Source organism: Chamaea fasciata, unplaced genomic scaffold, assembly GCF_029207755.1.
Source record: "Chamaea fasciata isolate MVZ Bird 193981 ecotype frontalis unplaced genomic scaffold, bChaFas1.0.hap1 SCAF_8, whole genome shotgun sequence".
NCBI classification, from domain to species: Eukaryota; Metazoa; Chordata; class Aves; order Passeriformes; family Sylviidae; genus Chamaea; species Chamaea fasciata.
Window position 1 is genome coordinate 687,045 of NW_027094093.1, and position 25,370 is coordinate 712,414.

Below are 25,370 nucleotides of genomic sequence, written 5' to 3' on the forward strand. Positions count from 1 at the left end.
TAGGGTGAAAAAAGGTTTATTTTTGCAGACACAATTCAAGTTCAAATCTGGGTATTGCTCAGCAGATACTGGTGGGAGGAAGTTACCATGGATGCTTTGAGCACACTGGGATGACTGGGAGGCAGCTCTGGTGGCTGTCCAGTATTTTGTTGATGCTGGGAGTCATGCTGCCCATCTCAGATGAAATTTTGAGTGCAGTAATAGATGAGCAGGTTCTGGTGAAGGGCAGAATGACAGAAGGAATCAAGGCAAGTATGGCCCACAGGAAAATAAAGATCTTAGAGATGATTTGCAAAATTTAAGGTAGATAAACCCCCCCAAAGGAGCATCTGTGGAAGGCAGCAAAAGCTCTCACACCATCCTGCTGTGCCCAGAAAAGAGGAGCAAGATGCACTGAGAAATACTGAGTTTTTGAAAACTAGAGTTATCAATTGGTCCTGCTACTCTGGAAAGGTTTCTTGCATCTCTGATAAGCCCTCCTAGGATTACAGTACGTACACAAGTCATGGCTTGGTGTGTGCAAAGCTTTACAGAAGTACTTCATATGGCTCTGTATCCTGCTTTGATGCGTGTTTTAATTAGCACCATACATGTAAGATACATGACTCTTCATCATCAAAAAGAAGAAAATAAAAAAAGAGCTCTGGATTTTGGTTAGAAAGGAGGACCCAGAGGGCAGCTCTTCTGGGCTAGCAACCATACAAGGGGAAGAAAATACAACAGGTAATATCAGGGGTGTGTATATCAGTGAGAGAAGGATTGTGTGTGCCCTTTTAACAAATCCACCGAATGAACCTGTCAAAGAAGCTGGGCTGGGAGAGGCTGTGATAGTCCTTCTCCCGGAAGATGGCTGCCCGGTCCCCCAGACCAAGCTTCAGCAGGACATCCATGTCCACATCGCTCCCCAGAGCCACCACTGTGGGCATGACATCTTGCTTCTTCATGGAGTTGATGGCCTCCTCCAGGTTCTTGCTTCCCGTGATGCCGTCAGTGATGAAGATGAAGGAGAGCTCGGCATTGCGTCGGGCAAGTCGCTGCCCATTGCCTGGGCTGAGCACGATGTTGTTGATGGCATGGATGATGGCTGACCCAATGTTGGAGGATGAGTCCAGGTACTTGATCTGCGCCAGGGCATCGGAGATCTCGGTGAGGTTGTGGGTCAGTGGGAAAACCACGTTCTGGTCCCGCTCGCTGCCATACTGCAGCAGCGCGATCCGGGCATTCATGTGGTCACTGCTGCTCCGGGCCAGTGTCAGCTGCCGGGCCACATCCTCCACAAAGCGGTGGGCACTCTGGAAGTTTTGCTCCCCGATCCTTTCTGAGCCATCCAGCAAGAAGACAATATCAACAGGGCGCTGGGTGCACTGGGCTACGGCAAGCTCTGCAGGGGGAAGAAGGAGACAGGAGCTGGGAGGACGACAAGACTATGGGATAATTTGTGTTGGAGTTGCCTCTGTGCATCCTTGTCCAAAGAAGAACCAGCCCAACCCTGCTGCCAAAGCCTGTCTTTACAGCTTGAAATGTAGGAGCTGTACATTTGCTTTTGATGCCCTCAGCTACTGGGCATTTAATGAATGTTAATTCTGGGACCAATGGCAGACCCTCCTGAAATTAGACAGGTCTGTGCATTTCAGTTCCAAAATTACACCCACTGCCCTACATCAATTTCCAGCTCTTATTTGTGAGAGGAATATCCAGAGGTTAATGGCAAGCAGCACCTGCAAACCTCTCAGTTACTTCAGGACAGTGGTTTACTGTCAAGAGTTACTCTTATAATAAAATCCTAGAATCAGAGAATCTCAGAATGGTTTGGGTTGGAGGGAACCTTAACATTCATGTCATTCCAATCTCCTGCCATGGGTAGGGACACCTTCCACTAGATCAGGTTGCTCCAAGCCAAATCCAACCATATCGAATATATGAATATATGCAGTGAATAAACTCAGGAAAAAACAAAAAGGAGAAGAAAGTAGCTATCTTTGGAGTCAGCTGATAGTCAGGGACCATTATTTCCTCCTTTTTCTGTAGTTACGTGCATTCCATTCAGTGTTTCCTCTGAGCTGGCAGCAGGGCAATGCCCATAGCACTCAAAGCAGTTCTATGGCTGTGAGACTGAATCTCAAAAGGGTGAAGTCCTGAAGATGCTGCCATATGGTGTTGCATGACTGGCAAGGAATAGGAGCTTCTGGACCAGCCCCACCTTGAGCATTCATTTCTGGCAACAGGGGGCAACTTTGGGGGTAGGACTGTAATGCTAGATTGAATTTCCACACTAGGAGCGAATCCAGCCTGACAAAGAGCTTCCCTAGTGCTGAACAGTGCTAGGCCTGGGTTCAGCACAAAATCAGGGAATCGCAGATTCTGTGTGGTTAGAAAAGCCCTCTGAGATCCTCAAGGTCAGCCATTAACTCAGCATTATTGTGTTAACCTCGAAACCATATCCCCAAGCATCACACTTTCATGGATGACTCAACTGTTTCCCTGGACAGCCTGTTTCAGTGCCTGACTGCTCTTTCAGTGAAGAAATTTCCCCTAATACCCAATCTAAATCTCCCCTGGTGCAACTTGAGGCCATTTCCTTTTGTCCTCTCACTTGTTATCTCCCCTCTTTTAAAGCAATAAAGGCACATACTCACCTCTGCCCAATCTTCCATGAGAAATATTGTGAAATATGTTGATGCTGCAGTTCCTGGTATGCAGGCACTGCTGCCACAAGGATACCTCCACTTGGCAGAACCTGCACTCCTGGTCCTCACCTGCTCTGAGGAGCCGTGGAGGGGGAAAGGCAGGAAGGAATCCCCCTTGCAACCACACAGCACAACACCGACATGAGGGTCTGTGAAAGCAGCTGGGAGCAGGGGCTGCGCGTTGTCTTGGGGCAGTGTTAACAGCCTCCCTCAAGGCCTGCCCACAGGTTTTTTGAGATGACAAGCAAGCCTGAAGAGCTCCTGACTAAGCACAGGGCAGCATCACTCCATGAAGCTTCAGTGACAGCACAGTGCACATCTGACACAAGCATTCCCCAAAGCCATGTTCCACTTGCTGCTCAGCCCTCACAGCTGGAGAGGGCTGCCTTCCAGCTGTTTTTAATAAGGTGCCTTTACATATGAGTTATCCCAAGGGAATGTGAGGCAGCAAAGCCTTGGGTTTGTCCTATTCAGTGTCAGGCTCTGGTTGCAGCTTGTTCCCATTTCTGAGAGACTGAGGACCCAAGCACCCTTTCCTGTGGCAAGATTCTCATCCTAACTGCAAGAGACAGTCTCAAAGGCACCACCATGCATTAGGCCAACTAAAATCTTCCTGTAATGTTTTTAACTAGTGCACTGGTCCTTCTCATGTGGATCATGAATGCCTGTAGCTCACAGCTGAGGGATGTCTAACAAAGGCAACACAAATAAGCAGAAATATCATTGATTTTTCTGCCATAAGTGTGTGCAGAGCAACCCCACCCATTCACATCACCTTCCTGCTTCTTCTAAAACCGGAGGAACTTGTATTTCCTCTATTCTTTTGCAGTGTTGACAGTGGAGATGAAATTGAGGTGGGGACTGACCTCCCAGACCTTTCTGGGGTTTCCTCCTTTCCCAGCCCCTTCTGTGTATTTGGGGAGGCATGGACCATCCTTTACCCAGCTCCTTATCTGTCCTTCCTTTGCTCTAGAGCTTCACTGAAAGAACTGCTACTGTGATGAAGTCCATATGGTTTTATCAGAGGGATTAGCTAGGATTATGCTAAAAAACCACTCCCTCACCCATTTACCTCTAACAAGGACAAGCACAGAGACATCTCTCATGCAAAGCGACACTTTCTCCCTCTCCCCACCTCTAACGAGCTGAAGGTTTTTGAGAGGTAAAAAACAGTGTTTCCAATGTTTTGCTAGGAATAAATGGCTACTGTGTGATGAAATTAAATAAAATCAACACCCCCGTTACTGAAATCTTCCCCAGTTCTCTCTGTGTTCAGCAAAATGTCCCAGCCCTGAGATCTTTTCAAATCAGTGGGGTTTGGGAGCTTTTCCTCTGGCATCACAGCTGGAGCAGCTTAACTACTCTGAGTTCAGTCCTGCATCCCAGCAGGCTAAGTCACACTAATTTTGGGGTAAAAAATCAAAACTGAATAGGGAGTTTGGCTTTGCACAGACTATCTGGAATATGTGAATTATGACCAGAGTCAGGCACAGGCTGATTTTTTTGCTTTCACCTAAAACACAGTGCACATCATGGAAAGCCCTCAGAACTCTTTTCCCTCTTTCTACACTGATAGCAGCAGAGTTCTCTAAGCAACTTGTCCCTGTGAGGAAAAAGTGCTGAAACTTTGGGGGAACACTGCAATAAGTTCAAAGTGGGCAATTCCCACTGGCAACTGACTTCACTTTTTACAGCCGGAAATATTACAGCCACATTCTTGAAGATGGCACACCTTCCTTTTGCCCATTAAATATGACATTTGCTCAGCATACTTTATTGCAATAATATCATGTCAGTCAGAGTAAGTGCTTCTACTCCTGTGTCTGCACACGAACTCCCACTACCTCTAAATAGAGCTTGAGAGCAGTTAAACTGGAGGTGGGAATGGCACTCGCCTGCCTGACTTTGTGCAACCAGGGGCAGCGGAGTGGATGGAGATACCAGGCCTTGTGTAAACACACATATCTGCATTGCAGGTGGTGGCTCTGTGGTCTCTGAGCCAAAGCAGCACTGGGTGTGGATTGATAGGCTCTACTACATCAAGCTTGCTTTTAAACAACTCACATCAGTCAAGGAGTTTTGCTTTGGACCACCTGGCCCTACGTGACAGAATATCTGCCTTTTGTACATGGACAGGTACATGTTGTGGATTATGACAGGGGAAATACAAATGTACAAGCAGAGAAAAAAGCCAGGGGAGCCCACACAGCTTCTGAGGGACACACTGCCCACATGTCAGCGCTCCCAATGGAAAGGGAGGGTTGCCCCCTCTCCTATCCTGCTTGCTCCTTCCCTCCACACCCCTAGCTGTCCATGAGGGGTTCCACAGAGACACTGGCGAGCAGGGATGCACCTTGCTTAGTCAGCCTTACAGGACTCCGAGAGAGCCTGTGGTAACTAAGAGAGAGGATGCAGAAGGTGCTTTGGAGGGGGTCAGCAAGGACATATGCAGGAAGGCATGGGGAAAATGCATCATTAGGCTCTCGGCAAAAAAGCAGCAGGCAGAGCAAGAGCGTCCCTTGGTATTGCTGGGGAAAGCCACCATGCTGGCCAAGCTGGAGGGGACTGCTCCTTGTGTTCTGTCCCCAGCTGAATGCAACCAAGCCATTCTACTGCCGCTGTCTCTCCTGAACTAAAAGCATCTCCCCCTGTGCTGTCCCCTCTGCCACACCGGAGCGATGAGTTCCACCTCCACTCAGCCTCTGCCTGCATGTGACCCCCAGGAGAGGTCTTAGCACAGCCCTAGCACGGTCTCTGGGTCCCCCACAATCTCACTGTGCACCATTTTGAAGGTGTCAATGAACAAGTCCATCCACTCCTGCCGCTCATTTCCAGTGGCAAACTTGGCTTTTTCGGCGGTAAAGGCCAAAGTGGCCACCAGTTGGGTGTACATGCTGGGGTCCTGGGATTCCCGCGTGGAGTTTAGGAACTGGGCGATCGAGTGTATGGTGCTGGGGAAATCTATGTTGACTCCCTCTTCCATGGGGCGGAAAATTACTGGGTTTACGCTCGCAGGGTTCCTGTCATCTGCAAGTGAGCGTCAAAAGAATATTTTCAGGGCTTGCTAGCAATGGCTGCATCTCTGAAAGCTACCTGGCTTTCCTACCAGCACTGCACCAGAGAAGAACAGAGCTAACGAGGACAGAGAAGTAAAGACCAAAGCCAGATTTAAAATCTTTCTGCCATTTGTGTCTGAGGAACTGTGAGATTTGCTCTGAAATCTTTCACACATCAACTGAGTGACTCCAGAAAATTACACAGAACCTGAACTCCCCAGTTGCTACTGATCTGGCACAGGCACGATGGAGAAGGAGCAGTGTTCAGGAAAAAGGCCACTTCCTTCTGCAGATACGGTTCACCCATCATGTAGCTCAGGACTGTGCTACGTGCAAACTGCACACATGATGCTGTAAGGCAGAAAGACATCCAAGGGACAGCATTATGTGACCTCCTTGCCTGGCACTCAGCCTCAGAGCAGTGACTCCAGTCAAAGCCACGTGGTGTCTGGGCTTGTCAGGACCCTGAGAGCCTGTATCTGCACCTGGCTGTGCTGCATTTAACTCTGAATAAAACCTCAAAGCTCAAAGAAAATTCTTTTGCATCGGTTAGCAAGAGCCTCTCAGGACGTCATGCGATTTCTACAAACCAAGTGGTTAGTTCAGATTTGCTCAGCATTCAACCCTCCAGCATCCTGTTAGCACAGCAGTAACTGATGAGAGACAAGGGCCTATGCTGAAAATGGGAAAATCTCAGGTAAAGCTGAGGCAGCATGGGGGGAAGACAGGCTATATGTGGTACCCGTCCCTGCTGGCAATACCCAGGCTGAAGCTGAGGCAGTTGATTTGCCCCTCCAAGCACCAGAATCACCACACTGAGCCATCGGGCCAAGAACAGGGCTGTCCTACCTGCCTCCCTGACCTGTCTATCTGGCCAGTCCACGACACACACACATGCATTGGATGTGCACTGGCTCACTCCCATTCCCTCCGAAGGGCACCGTCCCCACCCAGAGGAACTGCATGGGAACTGGCACAAGCTCATGGGATGCTCTGTGAGAACCAGAGAAGCCCCAGGCTCTGTCACGTGCCTTATGTTCCGTCCCATCCCATCCAACATGTTCCCTTGCCACTAGGGAAGTGTGACCACTGCAAATCCTTCTGAATGATGACAGCAGTGCAGCACGGACAATCCGGTGTGGTGGGTGGGAGACTCCTGAACCTATTACTTAAAATTTCGTCTATCAGACCTAGAACAACTTTTGCCCATGCTGAAAGGGCACTTTGAGAGGAGGCCAACCTTACCCAGCCATGTCACTTTACCTCCCAAGTTCTCTGGGGAGTAGGTCTTGCCCGCATTTAGTCTTGTTTGTGTATAGCATGGCTTAAGGGATTCACCGAAGAGGGAACCTCCTCAGATGCCTCCTCAAGCCATTCCTGTTCTGGTTCCCAGGGCTGCCAGGCACCAGTGAACTGTTCTCACCTTGCATCAGGAACAGGAACACTCAACTGCACTACAAGGAAAGAACTGACAACTTTGCCCTTCTTTGAAAGACTTTGATGGCCCAAGCCCAGGGGAAATAAGCGTGCCACTGCTTGTGCTCCTTGGAAATGAGAAGGCTTGCAAAGACCAAAACCTTAGGAAGACACCTGAGCAACCACCAGTGTGGCCTGGGGATGTCACCTCCTTGTTCACACATTTGTAGGTAAAGCTCCTCAGAGGACACGGCAGAGGAGCTCAGTATCTTGGTTGGACACTGTGTCCCTGGCATGGCCAGGTGCAAATATTCAAAATCCCAACAAGAGATTTTAGACACGAATAATTACAGATTTTCTCTGATTTTCTGTGCATCCTGGGACCAGTTTTCCTTTGCTTTGCATGGAAAGAAAGGGACTTATTTAAAAATGAAATTTGATATTCTGTATAAGGCTCAGTTGAAGCTGGGGACTGCCACAAGAACATTCATGGTGGGAGAAGAGATAGAAATTGCAGAATGGGAAAAACTGTGGACCTCTATAAACTTTGTGTCTGTTGAAATACTATAGATGCACTCTGTGCATCTATAGTATTTCAACAGACACAGGGACTCAGGCAGACAGGATCTCTAGGAATTTGGGATGCACATCTGCCCCTTAACAAGCAAAATGTGAACGAGTAAAGCTACCTTCAGCACACAGAGCACGAGAGGATCCTTACAGCCTTTTCTTTTAATACAACACCCTCAGTTAATTGTTAATTAAATACAGCCAGCATTAGAGAAGCCAAAGCTTTGGGTCCACTAACTTGCCATTTTCCAACTGATCCTTAATATCTGCTCTGCCTGTCACTCCCAAGGAGCATCCTGCTACAAAGGTCATGTGAGAGGGTGTTTAGCATAGGGATTTTGACTTGAGTTTGGAGGTCAAAACCTGGTGGCTCCCAAGAATTTGGATGGAGAAAAATATCAGGGATGAGCCATGTACTCACACAGTGCACTCATACCTACCTGTGCAGAGAACACAGAGAGACAGGAAAAGAGCAGGAGATGAAACCCTGGAGCCTCTCCTCATATAAATTAACACTATTTCCCAAACTCCTGCCTTCCAAAGGGTTTGAACAGGGTTGCACCCCCCTCTCACACTCCTGAGCCTTGTGCAGTCTTCCCCCAGAGACTGTGTAGATGGCATGAAGCTACTTGTAATGTTTACCTGTCTGACATGGCAGCTCAGGGCAGACGACCTGTGGATCTGGAAGGAAAAGAAACAAGGAAAACTCAGCCATATTTTGCCATCCCCCTTTACAGCTTGCACAGTCAGAGTGACAGGACAAGGTCTCTTACAGGGAACACCAAAGGACTGTCCCAAAAGGTTGGTCCTTTTGTATCTGAGGAGGGACTCTTAGTTCAGGTCTAAGGTCAGACCCCACCATGGATGACCCAGCTGCTGGCCAAGCTGCTGGGACACATCTCTGCCCCCTATCCCAAACCCTGGGGCTCAAAACTTCAGCTCCACACAAGGACAGCGACAGACCTGGGCAGAGCACATCCTCCATCTTGTCAATGAACTCCTCTGCCACCAGGTCTGAGAAGAGCCTCATCTTCTGGACTCGCTGGGGTTCATTGCAGGCGATGGAGACCAGGGTCTCGCTCTGCTCCGGCTGGTCAAACATGTCTCCTATGCCGATGGTGTTGACCACCACATCTCTACCACAAAGAGCCCCGAGGTTCTTGTCATCATCCCGGGGGTCATAGCGCCCATCTGTGATCACGACAGCAAACACTTGGGCTTTCTTTCTCCGGCTCTCTTTGATGAGCTTGTTGTAGGCAAACTGAAGGGCAGATGGTGTCCAAGTGCCTCCAGCGATCCATTCCAGGCGCTTCACTGCTTCCTTGAAGCTTGACAGGGAATTGATGCGCTCATCATCAAGCTTGATGGCTTCAAAAGTCCCCTCGTGACTGTACTGCACCACCCCAACACGGGCACCTGTCAAGGAAGTGTCACATTACTTGGCTTTGCATCCTTGGGGAAAAGTGGAAAGAGTCAAAGATCTGCCCAATTGGTCTGAAAAGCCATGGAAAATAACCATTGAAAGGATCCAAGACCCTTTTCTTCTCCCCATGCCCCACTGTGTCCCCACAGAGTCCAGACCTGTCTGTGACTTGGGGTCCTTGGCAATAGAGCCCAGCCTGCTGACCACATTGACAACAAAATTCTTCTCCAGGGTGAAGTTGGTGTAGCCGATACTCTCAGAGCTGTCTATGACAAACATGATGTCCAGGGCACCGCAGCGCTTCTCACAGTCTAGGGAGAGGGGCAGGGGGAGGGAAACACAGGGGTCAGTGATGCTGGGAACCTTCTGGTGACCACCTATCCCAATCCCTCAAGTGGTTGTTCCCCTTCCTTAGGGAGAGGTTATGTTAGCTCACCACAGCATCCGCATGTCTCTCGCACGTAGGTCATCACGTCACAGTCCTGCGAGGAAAGGGGTGCAGGGTCAATGCTTCCCTCTAAAGCAAAAGTTCCCCTTTCCCTTCCCACCCAGCCAGCCCTCTCCCCTCTTTCCCTGGTTCCCGTGGGAAGCCACAGGCCACCTCTGCCAGCCAGCAGCAGGACCTGATCTCCTGTTTCATTCTTGGGCTGTGCACAGAAAAGCCATGATTGCCCCAGGAAGAAGAGTAGCAGGGTTACTTACAGTCAGACCGGGGTCTCCTGGTGGGCCAGGGGTCCCCTGTAAGAAGAGCATAGGAATTTCAGGCACAGTTTTCCCAAGAGTTATTTTTCTGGGAACTGGATGTCAGAGCCATCAAAAATGTGGCTTTTTGCAGAAGGGGAAAGGGAAGGCCCACTGTGAGCCAGTGGACACATCTGGCAGCTGTGTCCCCTCCAACAGCATCTGCTCAGACACAGTGCCATGGGACTGTACCTCAGGGCCTGCTTCACCAGGTGGACCACGCTGTCCAGGCTCTCCTCCCGGGCCAGGATCACCCTGGGGAAGAAGTAAAGGAGGGTCAAATATTTCCTGGGCATTGTTGGTAATGCAGCCCCCCGTGTTCAGGGACGCTCCTGACCCCCTGGTCAGCCCCAGCCCTGCTAAGCACAGTCACCAGCCTGCCACAGCTGAGCTTGGGGACAGGGACCAGGAAGAGAGTGGCAGTATCATCCCCAGCACACGTGGCAGGGGTGTGGGAGGGGACACTGACCCTGGGGCAGTACAGGGAGTCTGCTTACCGGCTCTCCCTTCTCTCCTTTGGTCCCTTGTACTCCTTTTGGTCCAAGCTCACCTCGTCCTCCCTGCTCGATGGAAGGAGAAACAGATCTGGCATGGAACACATCTGGATGTGCTCAGGCAGAGGCTCTGCTGCATCACAAACATATGCCTGGCTGGCTTGGGACAGCATCCTCTAAACCAGCAGCTCAGAGGACAGCAAACAGTGTTTATACAGGCATTATCCCCCCAAAAAAAGAAGTTCTGCAACACATTTTTCATATGATTTCAAAAGGAAATGGGCCTGGGAAATATAACCAGGCTCCAGCTGCAGGAACATCCAGGGCAGCTGCTGGCAGGGCTGGCTCCTCAGCCATTAACCCTGAGGGCTGGGAGACAACTCCTTGGCATTCCAGTCAGTATAAAATTAGAGATGATGGAGACAAGCACACTCACCTTGGGTCCTGGCTGCCCCTTCTCACCCTTGTCACCCTGCAAAAGGAGATGAGGGAGAGGTTAGCAGCTGTCCAGGAGTGGCCCCACACTGGGTACCCATACACCCAAAGATTGCAGTGAGGGGCAAGCTGAAGAGCAGCTGTAGCTTCAGGCATCATCACCATGACTGGAGCTGGGATCGCCAGCACCTGATGGAATGTGGCCAGGTTCAGTCCTGGTGTTCAAGCCCCTTTCTCCTTCACAGTCTCCACACATCTGTGATCCTGAGCATTTTTCTTCCTCCTTCCCTGTTTTCTCAGTCTGCTCAGATCCAACGGCAACATCCACTCAAAACAGATTTACGCATGTGTTGGATGAGGAATACGCACCTGAGGTCCTCTGGGTCCAGGGTAGCTAAAGCCAGGCCTGCCTCTGTCACCCTTTGGTAGAGAAAAAAAAAAGACCCATGAGATACAAAACCTTGCCCTTCTCCTGTCTGTGACAGTTACAGTCATTTTCGTCTTCTCTGGGGGTGAGACACCAGCTGGAGTCAAGGCTTCTTCAGCTGGCCCTGAAGCACTGGGAACAGCTTTGCAGAGCAAGGATTTTCAGGGTCTTGGGGATGTCACATGCCAGGGACGCCCCTGAGTTTGCGCAGGGTGAGGAGAGCAATTAGAGATGCCTTGGCCAGTGCAAGACCTACATCTCTGCCCCATAGGCAGGCTCAGGTCTGATTCTGTTTTAGAGGCACACAGTTTCTGCTGTGAAAACTGCCTTTTTAAAAATAAATAAATAAATAAATAAATAGGAACACAAACCTGCCTTTTCAAATGTAGAGGTTTTTTCATGAACTTTACCTTTGGTCCTGGTGGTCCAGCATCACCTCTTGGGCCCAAGTCACCAGGGTCCCCACGCGATCCCTGCAGGACAGATTTGGGGAGAAGGCAGGGAGTGAGTGAGGATGCTACCTGCTGCCCCCCAGCACACAGGGGGCTGTGCTGGAGAAACCAGCTCTCGAGATGGTGCTGCAGAACCATCTCCCTTCCTCAGTTTACTGTGGCAGTGATGGTCTCCCCACTGGGGTCCCCACGTGCCACAGAGCCACCTGAATATCACAGTAATACTGCCACAGTGGCGTGATGGACTAAACACAGACCCAGGACAAATGGCTGCTTGTAGAGTCCCATCTTCCCTCTTCCCAGTGACCCACCCACTCTGGAGATCCATTCCACATTGTCATGGGAACACCCAGTTTTGAGCCGCCCTGAGAGAAGGTCGTGCAGGTTCTCCCTGGGAGGGACAATGCAGGCAGCTTGTGTCAGCAGGGCAAGCTCTCACCATAGAAGGAAGGCATGGTCACACACATGCCCAAGTGTGACTTACTATCCTGCCTGGCTCTCCCACAGCACCTGAAGGGCCTCGGGGTCCTGGCAGTCCTTGTTCTCCCTGCATAGCAAAGAAAGACACAAGAACAGAGTGCATGAGGTGGAAAGCCAGGCATGCTGCCCTGGGTGGCATCAGTGCTCTCCCTTCCTCCCGGCTGTCACCAAGCCTTGCTCCATGCTTACCCTAGCTCCTTTGTTTCCAACCTCACCAGGCAGACCACGAGTACCCTCTGGACCAGGATCTCCCTGTGAGAAGGGAAAGATATTCCTAGTCAGTGATATCTCCAGTGCTACCTGTGTGAATGGCAGTGCTCCATGATGCCCTTCTCAAACCTGGTGTTTCTTGGTTTTAAACAGTGTCAGGGCAGTGTGCCCTCTGAATGTGTCTCTCAATCTTGAGCTTTGGTGCCCTTTGTCCCCTTTCTGGACGAAAGCCTGGAGGAGGAGGCTGTAGCTGGTGCCAGTGACACAGTGGGAGCACAGCACAGTGGGATCTGCATTCCCAGCTCTGGTGCTGCATGAACGCTGCATGGCTGGGCTGTAGCACATCACACACACCCCAGTCAGTCCTGTCCATTTGGGGCTCATTTGCAACAACCTGGGCAGTTGCTTTACTCACCCTTTCTCCTATGCCTCCAGGAGAGCCTTTGCTGCCTTTCGTCCCTGGATCTCCACGTCGCCCCTTGGCAGACACAGAAGTCGTATAAATGCGTTGAGAAGATACATGTCACCTGGGCCCTCCCTCCTCCCTCTGGGCCCGAGAGATGTACACCTGTCCCCTAAGCAAGTGTGCTCCCAGCAGCAGGGGAGCAGGGATGTTCATGCTTCCTTTGGGAAGGCACAGCCAGATTGTTTTTTCACCACAGTGACCGCAAACATGCCTGGTTCATTCCCTCAGGGTTGAAGACTATGATTTACTTCCAGCTCATCCAGTGTTGCTTTCCTCACTGGATCTTGTACAAGGATACAAGCTGACTGGGTTCTGGCCCCTTGGTGCTTGTGGAGCTGTGCCAGGCATCATCCTTTCCAACCCACTCTCCAAAATTTGCAGTACCCCATCATATTAACTTGGGTCTGTGTGGCACCACTAATATGTGACACTGCCCTTTTCACAGAGCTCTGCATAATGGCCACCAGATCCTGATTCTCTGAGCTGCAGCAAGGAGCCAGAGGTTTGGGGAACTTGCCAGAGTACAACCAAAGTGTCCCTGGGTACACTTTGGGGAGTTTCTCAGCACTCATCCATGAAACTGCCTCAGGTTCCTGCGGTGTGCATAATGTCCAGTCACTTACAGCCTCTCCTTTGGGTCCAGGAGGTCCCACTTCACCTTTCCTTCCCTTGGTTCCAGCAGGCCCTTGGGCTCCAGGGTTGCCTGGAAGTCCCTTGGAGAAGAAAAAGAAATACAGTTTGTTGGAAGAGAGATCAAGGTGTGCACACATCCCCCATTTTTATCCTGTGTCAAGCAATCCCCCTCAAGCAGAAGTGTGTATGACCACCCAGGTTCTGCCTCCACACACGCGGCATGCCCATATGGCACTGCCATGAGCAGGGGCTCCAGCCTGGGAGCAGAGTGATCTTGTATCACCTTCCCTTCATCAGCTGACAACAGGTGTGTCAACTGCTCCTTACAGCATCCGTCCAGTCCTGCCCAATGCCAGAGGGGCTGTGACTGCCCCATCCCTGGAAGTGTACCAGGCCAGGCTGGACAGGGCTTGGAGCAACCTGGTCTAGTGGAAGGTGTTCTTGTTCATGGCAGGGGGTGGGACTGGATGAGTTTTAAGGTCCCTCGCAGCCCAAACCATTCTGTGATTTTACGAACAGACCACAGTAAAACACTGGAGACATTTGAATGCGGCATGAACCTACCGGGCTTCCTTTTTCTCCTGGGGGTCCCAGGGGTCCACTACGACCAGGCCGGCCAGGATCCCCCTGAAACAACCAGAGAGCCAATGGTCACTGCCTGCCTCACCAGCACATTGCACCACGAGTAGCCCAAGGAGCAAGGCCAGCAATGCCCTTCCCTCAGCTCCTGTGCCTGGTGATGGGATCCAGACCCCAAAACCTATGGGCTCCATAGGCAGCGAAGGATTTAGGAGATATATATAAAAATATGGGGAATGGGGTTTAGCTGCCCCCACTGTCTGCCTCTGCTCACATCCTGATGTCTGTCCAGAGCACTTGTACCTTTATGCCTGCATCTCCTCTTTCTCCTTGGTCTCCTGCATCTCCTGGGTAACCATCAGGGCCCTGGCGAGGGAAACGACAAAGAACCACACACTTCACACTGGGAACATTTTCCATGCAGAATAAATCAAATACAACCTTCTAATCAAATAACATTTCTAAGCCAGTGCTTAGAAAGTTCCTCTAGAGGCTAAAGTAGCTTTTGCTTGTTGCTAATGTTGACGAAAGGGGAAATTCCTCCTCTCTCTCTGGAGGGGAGGGATGCTGGGGGCTCCCAGCTTGTTTGTCCATGGAAAGGAGGCACAGAAAAATCAAACTGTGGTCCCCATTCCAGGGATCCCAGGTCTGGGATCAGATTACACAGCTAGTATGAAAATGGGCCAGTAAACTCCTGTTGGCCAGCTACAAAATGGATGTGCTAGTGAAAGGGTAAAGTGTTCCTACCTTGTCACCTGGGTCACCCTTGCATCCTGGTGGTCCAATTCTCCCCAGCCTGCCCTGGAGAGATTACATTCAAAATGAAAAGACTGAGAAGTTATAGGTGGCTGAAGAGAAAACACAGCTTTTTTTGCTGACAGTTAATATTAGCATCATCTACTGACCTTATCTGTCACCAGCTAGAGCACAAATAACAAGTGTTTTCCTTAAACAGGGAGAAACGTGGAGAAGAGGAAAGCAGACCAAAGGAAATCAGGGAGGCTCATCCCATGAGTGTACCCTGAGAGATGGGAATGTCCCTTGAGGCTGGATTTGGCTGTCACTGAAGTCCAGGGTTGTGCTGATCCTCTCTCATACCTCTCCTGTCAGTGCAGCTCAGGTGTGCAGCAACCACTCTGCCTGACAGATGCTGTGAGAGAAGGGACTGCCTTGCTCTGTCCCAAAACAGCTCTGGGATAGAGGCTGGGAGGAACTGAAAGGCTTTAGTGTTTTAGGAAGTGGGGGGACTGAAGGATGTTTTAGAGCTTCAGCTGCACTTGAGAAGTGGGAAGAACAGTTATTACCCACAGATAGACTGGATTGGGTGTGCAAAGCCAGGATGTGCTGGCTAGCGGACAAAGCGGACTTTGCTGTGAGGCCCTTGAACTTGTCTTTAGGGCTTTAATACTAAGTACAAGCTGTGGTTTACAGATGAAGTGACAAACTGCTCTGAAACCAAATTTCTGAAGCTTTCTGTGCTCAGAATAAGGTGTCTACACCCCAACTATCTGGCTTTATCACCTTCTCAGGAGGAGCACAGACCAGATTACATGCCCAGGTCAGCAGAGAGCTTGCTGACAGAGGGACAGCACTTAATGGCATAGAGCTGTGTGAAGGATTTAGGCTGGATATTAGGAAAATGTTCTTCCCCCAGGGGGTGGTGGGGCACTGGACAGACTCCTCAGGGAAGTGATCATAGTCCCAATCCTGTCACAGCTCGAGAAGAGTTTGGACAATGCTCTCAGGCACAGCGCGGGATTGTTGGGGTGTCCTGAATTACTTCATGCATTTCTACAGAACATGCAGAATAACGTAAAGATAAGTTCACAGAAATCTCCATTGGAACAGAAAGCCAGCATGTGAGATAGTAGAAAATAAACAGCCCATGGGGATGAAAGAGGGTAAAGAAACAGAACAGCAGCAGCAACATTATGGGGTGCTCCCAGTGCTCCCAGTTACCTTCTGTCCATCTGTGCCGTTTCTTCCTGCCAAGCCAGGGGCACCCTTGGATCATGGAAAAAAAAAATCTATTAACACACAGTCCAAGGGTTTGGGAGGTGGAACAACGTGCAGGTTAGAAAATATTCTTTCTTACCCTCCGTCCGTCAGATCCAATTTCTCCCTGGGAGAAGAAGAGGACAGGAAGTCAGACACTGCCTCCATCCCCCCCCCCCCCCCCTTCATTTACATACTAAACCCATTCCCGCTTCACCAGACCGTGACCAAGGCCTGGAGGACGAGACTGGCTTTGCGACGCCCTTGGAAATCCCTTCCCAGGTCCACAATTACACGTTCATAGGGTTGTTATCCTTGCCCATCACAGCTAATTTCTCCTCTGTGCATCAGAAAGGAGTATGGCCCCTGCCAAGTACCCAGCCAGCCATTCTGTGTCTTCTTTCTCACCTTCTCTCCTTTCAGCCCTGGGACACCCTGGACAAAGGAGGGAAAAAAAAAAAAAAAAAAAGGAAAAAAAAAAAAAGAAAAAAAAAAAGGAAAAAAAGAGAAAAAGAAAAAGAAAATGGCTGTGTTAGTGCCTGGGCAGTCGGCAGGAGCTCAGCGCAGGAGTGTGGGCTGGGAAATGGGGAGGTGAGAGGGAGAAGCAAAGCTCCCCTTGCTTTACCAAGAATCAAGGAATGCAAAGAGCTCAGCTATCGGCTATGGGATTCTTACCTTGGGACCAGGGTATCCGATTGGACCTTCAATACCTGGGTCGCCCTTCGGGGAGGAAGGCACGGAGAGTTAGCTTGAGGTCATCAGAGATGTGGCAAACAGAGGGGAGGATTTTCCACAACTCACCTGTCGTCCCTTCAGCCCAGGGGAACCCGGCTCACCCATGTTCCCTTTTGCACCCTAAGGAAAGGAAAAACCCAGCATAAGTCCAGGCTTGGTGCTGATTGAGAAAACGGCAGTTTCTGTGAGATCAGAGCACACAGAGCTGGAGCAGGAGAGTGGGACACCCTGTGCATGTGAGAGCTCTGCTCTGAGAGTGGGGAGCTCAGCTGCTGCCTCAGTCCTAGTGCCCTCAGGGGCTCAGGTGTCTCTCTGCACTACTGGCAGTGCATGAGCCTCGTCACAAACATGGGCACACCAGTGCTGGCTCTGTCTCCCAGGGCCAAGACAGATGCTGGGGGGAATTTTCCACCTGGGGGCTACCTGAGAATGCAGCTGAGGTGAGATCTAGGGCATCCTGCGGTTGTTGTGGCAGGCAGGGGCATTATTGCCTTTCCCACAGCTTAGAGCAACTTACCTTCTGCCCTCGGTATCCCTTGGGACCAGGTGGACCTGCAATCTCCAGGCAGCTCATCTTGTAGCACTGAAACACAAGAAATTAAACTGAGGTACTGACAGTGTGCATCCCAAACTCAGCTGAGCTCTGCACCCACGGCTCTCCATGTGGCTCTCCCCATCAGCTCAGGGCTAAAATCTACTGGGTCAGGGCTGAGGCAGCAACAAGCACACAAAGAAGTGTTGCCTGTAAATTAACAGTGGAAAGTTGCCTCGAGGATGTTCTTTATAGCTTGGCTCTGGGCCCAGACTGGAAGAAAAAGACTGTCAAGTGTCAGAGGTGGTGGGGGCTTGCTCATCTGCGGTCATCATGGGACTGGAATTTTCTTTGGAACATCCCCTGCATACTCCCCTCTCTGTGTGCCAAACCCTGCCCGTAGTACCAGCAGGGCAGGAGCTTCAGCAGGGGGAGCACTTACGGAATGTGCCTCCAAAGTCATGAAATATGTCTGTTCCATAGACCAGAACCCACTGCAGTTGAGGGGGAGGCAGGGAGTGAGTCCAGTATGCTGTTACAACCCCTGGATAACGGAATGCGTTCCCAGACTCTGCCCTGATCCACAGGTGGGCAGGGACCCATCCCATGCAGGTCCATGCAATTCTGGGGTCTGAGCTGGTCTGCTTTAACTGGGGCAACTTAAACCTGTGTTGTGTGGCAAAGGCATAAAGATGCTGCTCGCTCACCTCGCCGTAGGCTTCGTGTTTCTGCAAAGGAGAGAACAGGAGGAAGAAGATCAGTTAAGGTGCTTAGTCCTGTGGGGGAGACAGCAGTCTACCCTTGGAGGGGTGTGTGGTGGTAAGGGAGAGGAGGTGATAAAGGTCCCCTGGCTGTAAAGATGTCCTCTGGAGAGCCCCTGATTAACAGCACCTCACAGCTGGGGTCTCAAAGACCACGCTGATGGTGAGCATGTGTCTCAGTGTGGCACACTCTTGCAATGCCCCTGGATGGAGAGGAGGCTGGGGTACGGCCTGGTCTTCAGCAAGAGCCAGGACTAGGTGGGGCAACCCACCCAGACATGCTGGGAAATGGAGGCACAAACCAAGGTGTCCTGGCTAAGTACCAGAAAAAGGCTCCACTTTCCTTACTAGAGGTTATCTCCAAAACCCAATATAAGGGGAAGCATCCCCCACCCATGAGCTGCTCCTCTTTTTCCCCCCTCTTCCCTCCCTGCCCCTACCATAGCCTGGATGATCCTGTCGATGGTGTTGACGTCAATCTCCAGGGTGTCCCTCTGGGTGATGGCATAGTTGTTTCGGTACAGCTCGTGTGGCAGGTTGGCGATCTCCCGCAGGCCCTGCTCGTACACCTTCTCGCTGGGGGCCACGGCGAACAGCTTGATGCCCATGTCTCGTGCCCTCTCAGCCTGCATCTTCATCCCCCCACAGGGGCTGCCTGTTACGTGGCCGTCGGTGATGACCACTGCGAAGTTCACACCATTGGCCATCTGGGTCTGGATCTGCTGGGTCATGTTGGAGATTGCACAGTCCGTGAAGGTGCCCCGGCCCAGGTACTTGATGGCGGACAGCCTGGGCAGGTAAATGTCTTTGCTGCTTGTCAAAGGGCTGTAAATTTCCACCACGTCTGAGTAATGGAGCCCACCAAACTGCCAGGTGATGTAGACTTGGTTCTGGTAGAGCTCGCTCTCCAGTTTATCGATGAATATGGGGATGAACCGCTTTATTTGGTCCACAAGGCTCTGGATGGGCACAGTCTGAAGAGCCACACTCTCCGAGGTGTCAATGATGAAGTAGACATTGATGGGGCAGTTCCTCTTTTCTGCATGGGGACATTTATTCAGACCATGTCAGAGCACTTCATGCACCCCCTTTGCTGTCCCGCAGACACCCTCACCAAGTGTGATACCGGAGAAAGCACAAGTCCCCCCTAGTTCTAGAAGTGACACTTGTGTTTAGGTCAGACAGTTCCCTACTGACCAGGACTTGCAAGATCTGCTATAGAATCACAGAATAATTAAGATTGGAAAAGACCTCTGAGATCATCGAGTTCAACCATTAATCCAGCACTGCTCAGTTCTGAATCAATCTTGAAAATCTTGGTTTTTTGATAAGAATCAGGCTGGACCTGTGAATCACCTCTTTATTGTAACTAAAAAGTGAGGAAATGACCAGATTTAAAGTGAACAATTTTCTGGCATTAGATAGAGAGCTGAGTGCTGGAGACTGATGTTTTTTACTGCAGCTGCTGGGAGAGACTACCACTGGCAGACCCCAGCTCTTCCATCTCTACCTATCTGCACACCAAAGCAAACCTGGAAACGTGAGTTTGGGTGGAGGACGATGCTTCTCACAGATGGATTGTTATCACAGGAGTGCAAAGGGCCAGGGGAGGTGGAATGTCCCACTGTCAGTGCCTGGCAAACAGGTTCTACAACTGAGCCTTGTTCTTGTTAAAATTGCTGCCCACAAAAGTGACCCAAATTATTTGGTTAATACCTGCACAGGAGGTAGGACTGACATCTCCAACATCCACATCAAGCTGAGCAGAGTGGAGAGGAACTAGGAGAGTGGGAAACACACAAAGGAGAGTGGGAAACAAGGCTTGTCGGAACATCTCAGTGGCCCCTCAGGATATTGAGATGCCTGTGGGAAAGCACAAGTTACACATTAAACATGATGAACAATCTCCCGACTCTGCTGGTGTGACCCAAAGCCAGCCAGTAAACCTTGCTCCTTGTAAACCCATAGAGTGAAAAGAAAATAAAAATCCTCTTGAAGAAATGCACATCTTCAGTGCTCAACCCATTGCCAGCCTCCAAGACCCAGCTGCATGTGGGAGTTTATTTCATGTAGGGTTATGACAACTTAAAGCAGCAGAAGAGTTAGAGATCTAGTCTGAAAAGTTCTTAGGAATGTATGGAAGTGTTCAAAGGAGTGCGGGATTTGAAAGGATATTCTCAGGCAACACTCAAGCAACACTTGTCACCAACATGGAATATGGCAGAAGGGAAGATGCTCACCTTTGTGTCTAGAGGACTCCAGAACCAACCAACATGGCCCTGTGGTGGCCCAGAGATGCTTTTCTGCATGGTGGCCAACTCATCACTAACCAAACAGGGGCATGTGGGATGTCTGTTATGAAAAAAAGACCTGAATCCAGTCCAAAAAGAGAGCTCCTTTCTTGAATGTTTTGATTGGGGTTTTTTGGGGGTTTTTTTAGTAACTTTTGGAAGAGTCCAAGGCTTGAAGGGGCACTGAGCATGCATTTGGTGGCACTGGCAATGCAGGAGGAGGACAAGGGTGCAATGCAGCTGGGTTGCTGCCGCAGTTGCCTGAGGAACAGCACTACTGAAGAATACAGCCAACTCAGCCCTCCCTGGCATTCCTTGAGACCTCTCTCCATGTGGTGCCATGTTGGGGAAGATGAAACGGGAAACCTTATAAATAAGATTGCTTGGCAAAAGATTCTGAAACTATGAAACCTAAAAGCGAAGTAGAAATGAAAGCTAGCTTTGAGTTGTAGGATACTGAGCCTTAGTTACTACAAAACCTGAAAACAATAGTCTAGCTAGCTGAAGGAGAATCAGCTAGTTGAGGGGTCAACTGCTAGTTGAGGGGTCCAAAGGTCCGTGCAGCAAGAGAAGGGAGTCTAGAGAGTAGCTTTAAGAGTTTAAAACGTAACACAGTATGGCAATGTAGTAGTTCTAATAGGCTGTATGTAAATTCTGTAGGATTTGTGTCTTGTACTTGTTGGTTAGCGTAAATTAGAATATTCACCACAGAAAGATATATAATGTATTGTAACAAGAACGTAGCTCTCTTAGCCCTTGCTCTCTTACCTCGCTCTCTCCCCCTCTCTCTTAGCTTGCCCTCTCCCCCTCTCTGGTCTCTCTCTCTCGATCTCTCTTTTGGGCATGCTTTTAGCTGTGGCTGGCAGCTTAAGCAGAGTTCTTGCACCCATGACCTATGCAATAAACCGCATGGTCCAAGAGCTGCCCCGGACTCCAGAGATCTCTTGTTGCCATCCCATCAGACCCGGCAGGCTCCTACAGTGCCCCAGCTCTTGCCTGGGGGGACATGCCCCGTTCCAGTTTACAGTGCCAGCTGCAGTGCACCACAGGCGTCTGCAAACTGGTTTATGCTGGAAAGGTTGGTGTCAGTGTTGCTGAGACCCTACAACAGTGACAACAGTGAGTCTTCCTCCTCACTAGGCCTTGTGCTTATGAAAGAATTGGGATTGTTCAGTCTAGAAAAGAAAAGGCTCTGGGGTGATCTTACAGCACGTGCCAGTACCAAAAGGAGCAACAAGAGAGCTGGAGAGGGACTTTGGACAAGGGCCTGGAGTGATAGGACAAGGGTGAATGGCTTCCCATTGCCAGAGGGCAGGGCTGTGTGGTGTACTGTGTGGAAAGAATTGTTCCCTGTGAGGGTGGTGAGGCCCTGGCAGAGGTTGCCCAGAGAAGCTGTGGCTGCCCCTGGATCCCTGAAAGTGTCCAAAGCCAGGTTGGATGAGGCTTGGGGAAACCTGAGACGGTGGAAGTTGCCCCTGCCCATGGCAGGGAGTGGGATGGGATGGTCTTTCAGGTCCCTTCCAACCCAAACCATTCCATGATTCTATGAAGTCCCTGCACAGGTCAGGGTGGCTCAACTTCCGTTGTGCTGCAGAGAATAAAAGTGGTTGTGGTAAGGATAAAACACTTTCATGCTAAAGGGGTGTTTTAGTTAAGATCAAGATTTCACCCCTCTAAGGCTTTCCTTGTTTTGTTTGCCCTTCATAAAACAGGGCTGCAGGAGATCCCGATCTTTTGTAGGACACAACAGCTTTAAGCCTTCAGACAGCACCATTTTAGAGCCAGTCTTTAGCTGAGGAAGACGGAGACATTAACTTTTGGAGAGGGTGGGAGCACTGAGAGCTTTGGCCAAGTGTCTGACTCATCATTGCATCCTGAGTTTAACCACATCCCTCTCTCCCTCCTTTCCTTCTGTGTGTCTGGGTGGGAAGGCACTGCAGAGCAGAGCAGTTGGCCTGCACAGGCAACCAGGACAGCTTCTACCCACAGCCTTCAGGGCCTGGGACTGGGTTAGTGAAGCACCACAGCCTTGGAGTCTCCGTGGGCAGAACAACGAGGCAGGAAAGCAACTCCTGAAAACATGAGACACAACTCACTTCCCTGGGGTCCTCTTGCACCATCTCCTCTATCCCACTCTGCACCCTGAGCTACATTAGTCTCCTGCTCTCCCAGCATCCCACCTGGTATTAACCCCCCTGGATACATGGTAGGGGGCTGCTGGGAGCTCCAGTCCCCACCTCAGAGGCCTCCAAGGCTGGGGTGGGTGATGCTGCCCATTTTGTTATCCTCAGAGCACCAGCAGCTGTTGTATGCTGTTGCAAACTCCATAGTATTTGATATTTGACTTAAAGTCCCACCTGCTGCTGCAAGATGCTGAGATGGAAACCTCAGATTTCACCAGTATTTCAGACTGTTTTCTGCATGTTGAAGGCAAATTTTTAACACAGTTCAAAAAACTAACACAAAGAGCAAATTGGGAGCTGGTTCATAATGCCTGAACAATTGGGTCTGCCTATCCTGTTCTTCTTTGACTTTTGTCTCTCTGCCAGAGCAGGACCTTTGTTCCTATGAGGCCTTCTCTCAGTATTTGTGAGTGTATCACCTCTATCCCCATATGCACACAAGGGAAAACCAATAGGAAATCTCAAGCAGTGGGTCCTCTGAACATTGTTTGAGGGTACTATTTTGTATCATTCTCCCTGAATGAGGGTTCTGTGCTCCTACTCAGGTGCAGAAAAATGCATGGTGTTTGCTGGTCCCACGCAGAGATCCCAGGTGACCTGGCACGCACATAACTGAAAAATATATGGATTTATCTAGACAGAGCCCTGAAAAAGAGTGGCCTTGCAGGAGGACCCAAGTTCTCTGCTTGCTTCTCTTCTCAGCACGAGCAACTGAACCAAAAGTGATATTATGGCAGACAATTTACTGCAGTGGTTCAAATGTGCAAATTATATCTGGTTATTTGCCATTTCACATCTGATTATCACTTTGAGCAGATCCCAATGCAGTGGAAATGCCACCTCATGCACCTGGCCAGGCAGAGTCATGGTCTGTCTTATCCTACACATTGATATTCCTGAAGTTCCCCCTGGTGCACTGTGTATGTCTCCTCCAACACCAGAACACCCATTGTAACTGAGCAAACTGTTCCCCAAATTTGCAAAAGTCGAGATGCTCTGCTCTCTAAGCTAATGCTGTCTTCAAGGAACTTATCTAAAGCCAGATACATTTAAAGCTACACAAATTGCATTACTCTCCAGAAAGGAAAGTTATGCTGACTCTGCTAAAATATGCAGAATAAAGTTTGAAGCCTCCCTGCTGCTCAGTCCCAGCATTTTCTGTGGCCATGCCCAGCAGGCAGTGCCTGTGGTATCACTCACTTGTGCACGCAGCATTTTCTCCACTCAAATAGTTGATAAATGAAACTACAAAATAAAAATATGTCCCATTCGGAACAAAACTCTTAAAAATGCACCTCCTCTTCCCTCCCGTTTGTGTGCCTGTGGTTTGCATACTGCATGAGGAGGGAATTTTGATGCTGGTTGCAGCTACTACCCAAAAGTGCCTTGTAATTTCAATCCCTGAGCAGAGCACCCAGGGGAGAGATTAGCAGCAGGTACTCCAGATCTTCCCCAGGTCTTCCAATGTAATTATCCTGGGATTTCAGGCAGGGAAAGCCCGGGCTGCAGGAAGGCTGTGAGGAGCAAACCCCTGCCACCAAGTGCAATGCTTTCACAGGCATTCCTAAATGTGCTGCCACCTCCCAAAACAGAGGAGCTTGTGCAGATGTAATTCAGCATAAATGAGGCACGAGGGCCACAGGTATAAATCGGATATTCTGAAATCCCAAAAAATCAAGGGGGAGTCACGCAGCACAGCAGTTCTCTGCCCTGCTGCCATCACTTCACTGCAGCTGTTGAACTCAGCTCAGTTACCCAGGGAAGACTTTGGTTCAACAAATCCACCCCCTACACTGAGGGATTGTCTAGGCCTGTGGCCATGGCAGTTTGTGGCCGACGCTACTTACACCTGGATAAAAACCCAAAACCTTGGAAAAATGCCCAAACTAGCCAAGAGCTGAAAGTTAAGAAAAAAAAAAATTATATTTTCTAATAGCAGGTACTGTCTAAACATGAAGTAGACACCTTGCTGGAAAGCTGGTAAGCAGCAGCAGGCACAGGCTGAAATTTCAGAGGGATTTCTGTTATTCCCGGCTGGAGCTCGGTCAGTATGTAGCCACAGAACCCCTGTACTCAGAGTGAAAAAGTCTGCCTACCTGGAAAATGAGGTCATCAAAATTTCTCTCCCAGATCCCTCCGCAACGTAAGGAAAAAGGACTCTGTGGAGTGGCCGGTGTCAGGAAGGCTCCCGCATCCCCGGCTGGAGTGTGGCTCCGGGCTCTGGGCGCTGGGATGTGCGGGGTGAGGGAGCGGGAGGAGCAGCGGAGGCGTCTCCAGCCCAGTCCCGCTATTTCCCGGCCGTCTGGAGCTGCCCTCTGAGTGCCTCCTCCTCCAAAACCCGGCAGAGTCTGGTTTGCAGTAGCTCCGAACATCCACGGAGAGTCACTGTGGGTCTACCAAGACCTGGCAGGGTCCCCTCCCCTCCGCTCCCACGCGGCTCGGGATGGGCTGAGGGCGAGGTTGTTCCCTCTGGAGCTGGAGGCATCTTTGTTTGACGCGAAATGGAACAAGTCTCATTTTTCCATTATGAGAGGCCCCTTTTCGGGGTTGGCATTGCTGCCTCATATATTTATACCATCAAACGGTCTTTTTCTTTCTCCCCGCTGTCCTACTCCTCTTTCCATCCTACTAATGTAGGATGTGTTCCCGAGTGGAACAAATGAAAGCAAGAACATTTCAAAAAAAAGAGCAGCTTGCACAGAATTGTGGAATCACTGCCCTTGCAAATATCCAAGTCTTGATCAGAGTCAGCCAAGTCTGAGTATTACCTGTTTCTATTAATTAATTTCTGGGTTTGGGTTCAT

The 25,370-nt window shown here is 50.1% G+C and overlaps 1 protein-coding gene across 2 annotated transcripts; it reads right to left on the bottom strand.

Annotated features, from left to right (window-relative positions):
• COL6A2 (collagen type VI alpha 2 chain) lies at positions 1-24,872 on the bottom strand. Of its 2 annotated transcripts, none has more exons than XM_066189321.1 (28): positions 24,663-24,871; positions 19,809-19,955; positions 18,533-19,131; positions 18,039-18,059; positions 17,317-17,382; positions 16,866-16,919; positions 16,740-16,784; positions 16,473-16,499; positions 16,165-16,191; positions 16,029-16,073; positions 14,817-14,870; positions 14,373-14,435; positions 14,055-14,117; positions 13,481-13,570; positions 12,807-12,869; positions 12,371-12,433; positions 12,186-12,248; positions 11,660-11,722; positions 11,192-11,242; positions 10,824-10,859; positions 10,391-10,453; positions 10,086-10,148; positions 9,855-9,890; positions 9,589-9,634; positions 9,311-9,463; positions 8,693-9,145; positions 8,372-8,410; positions 1-1,381 (listed from the first exon to the last, which is right to left on the bottom strand). In XM_066189321.1, exons 2-28 carry the CDS (start codon positions 19,924-19,926, stop codon positions 774-776), a joined length of 3,072 nt encoding a protein of 1,023 aa, XP_066045418.1. In that variant the 5' UTR covers positions 19,927-19,955; positions 24,663-24,871; the 3' UTR covers positions 1-773. The 2 variants fall into 2 exon arrangements, with proteins under 2 accessions (XP_066045418.1, XP_066045419.1); XM_066189322.1 differs by lacking the exon at positions 1-1,381 and adding an exon at positions 4,434-5,714 and having other exon boundaries at positions 24,663-24,872.
• Between the last annotated feature and the right edge of the window lie 498 nt (positions 24,873-25,370).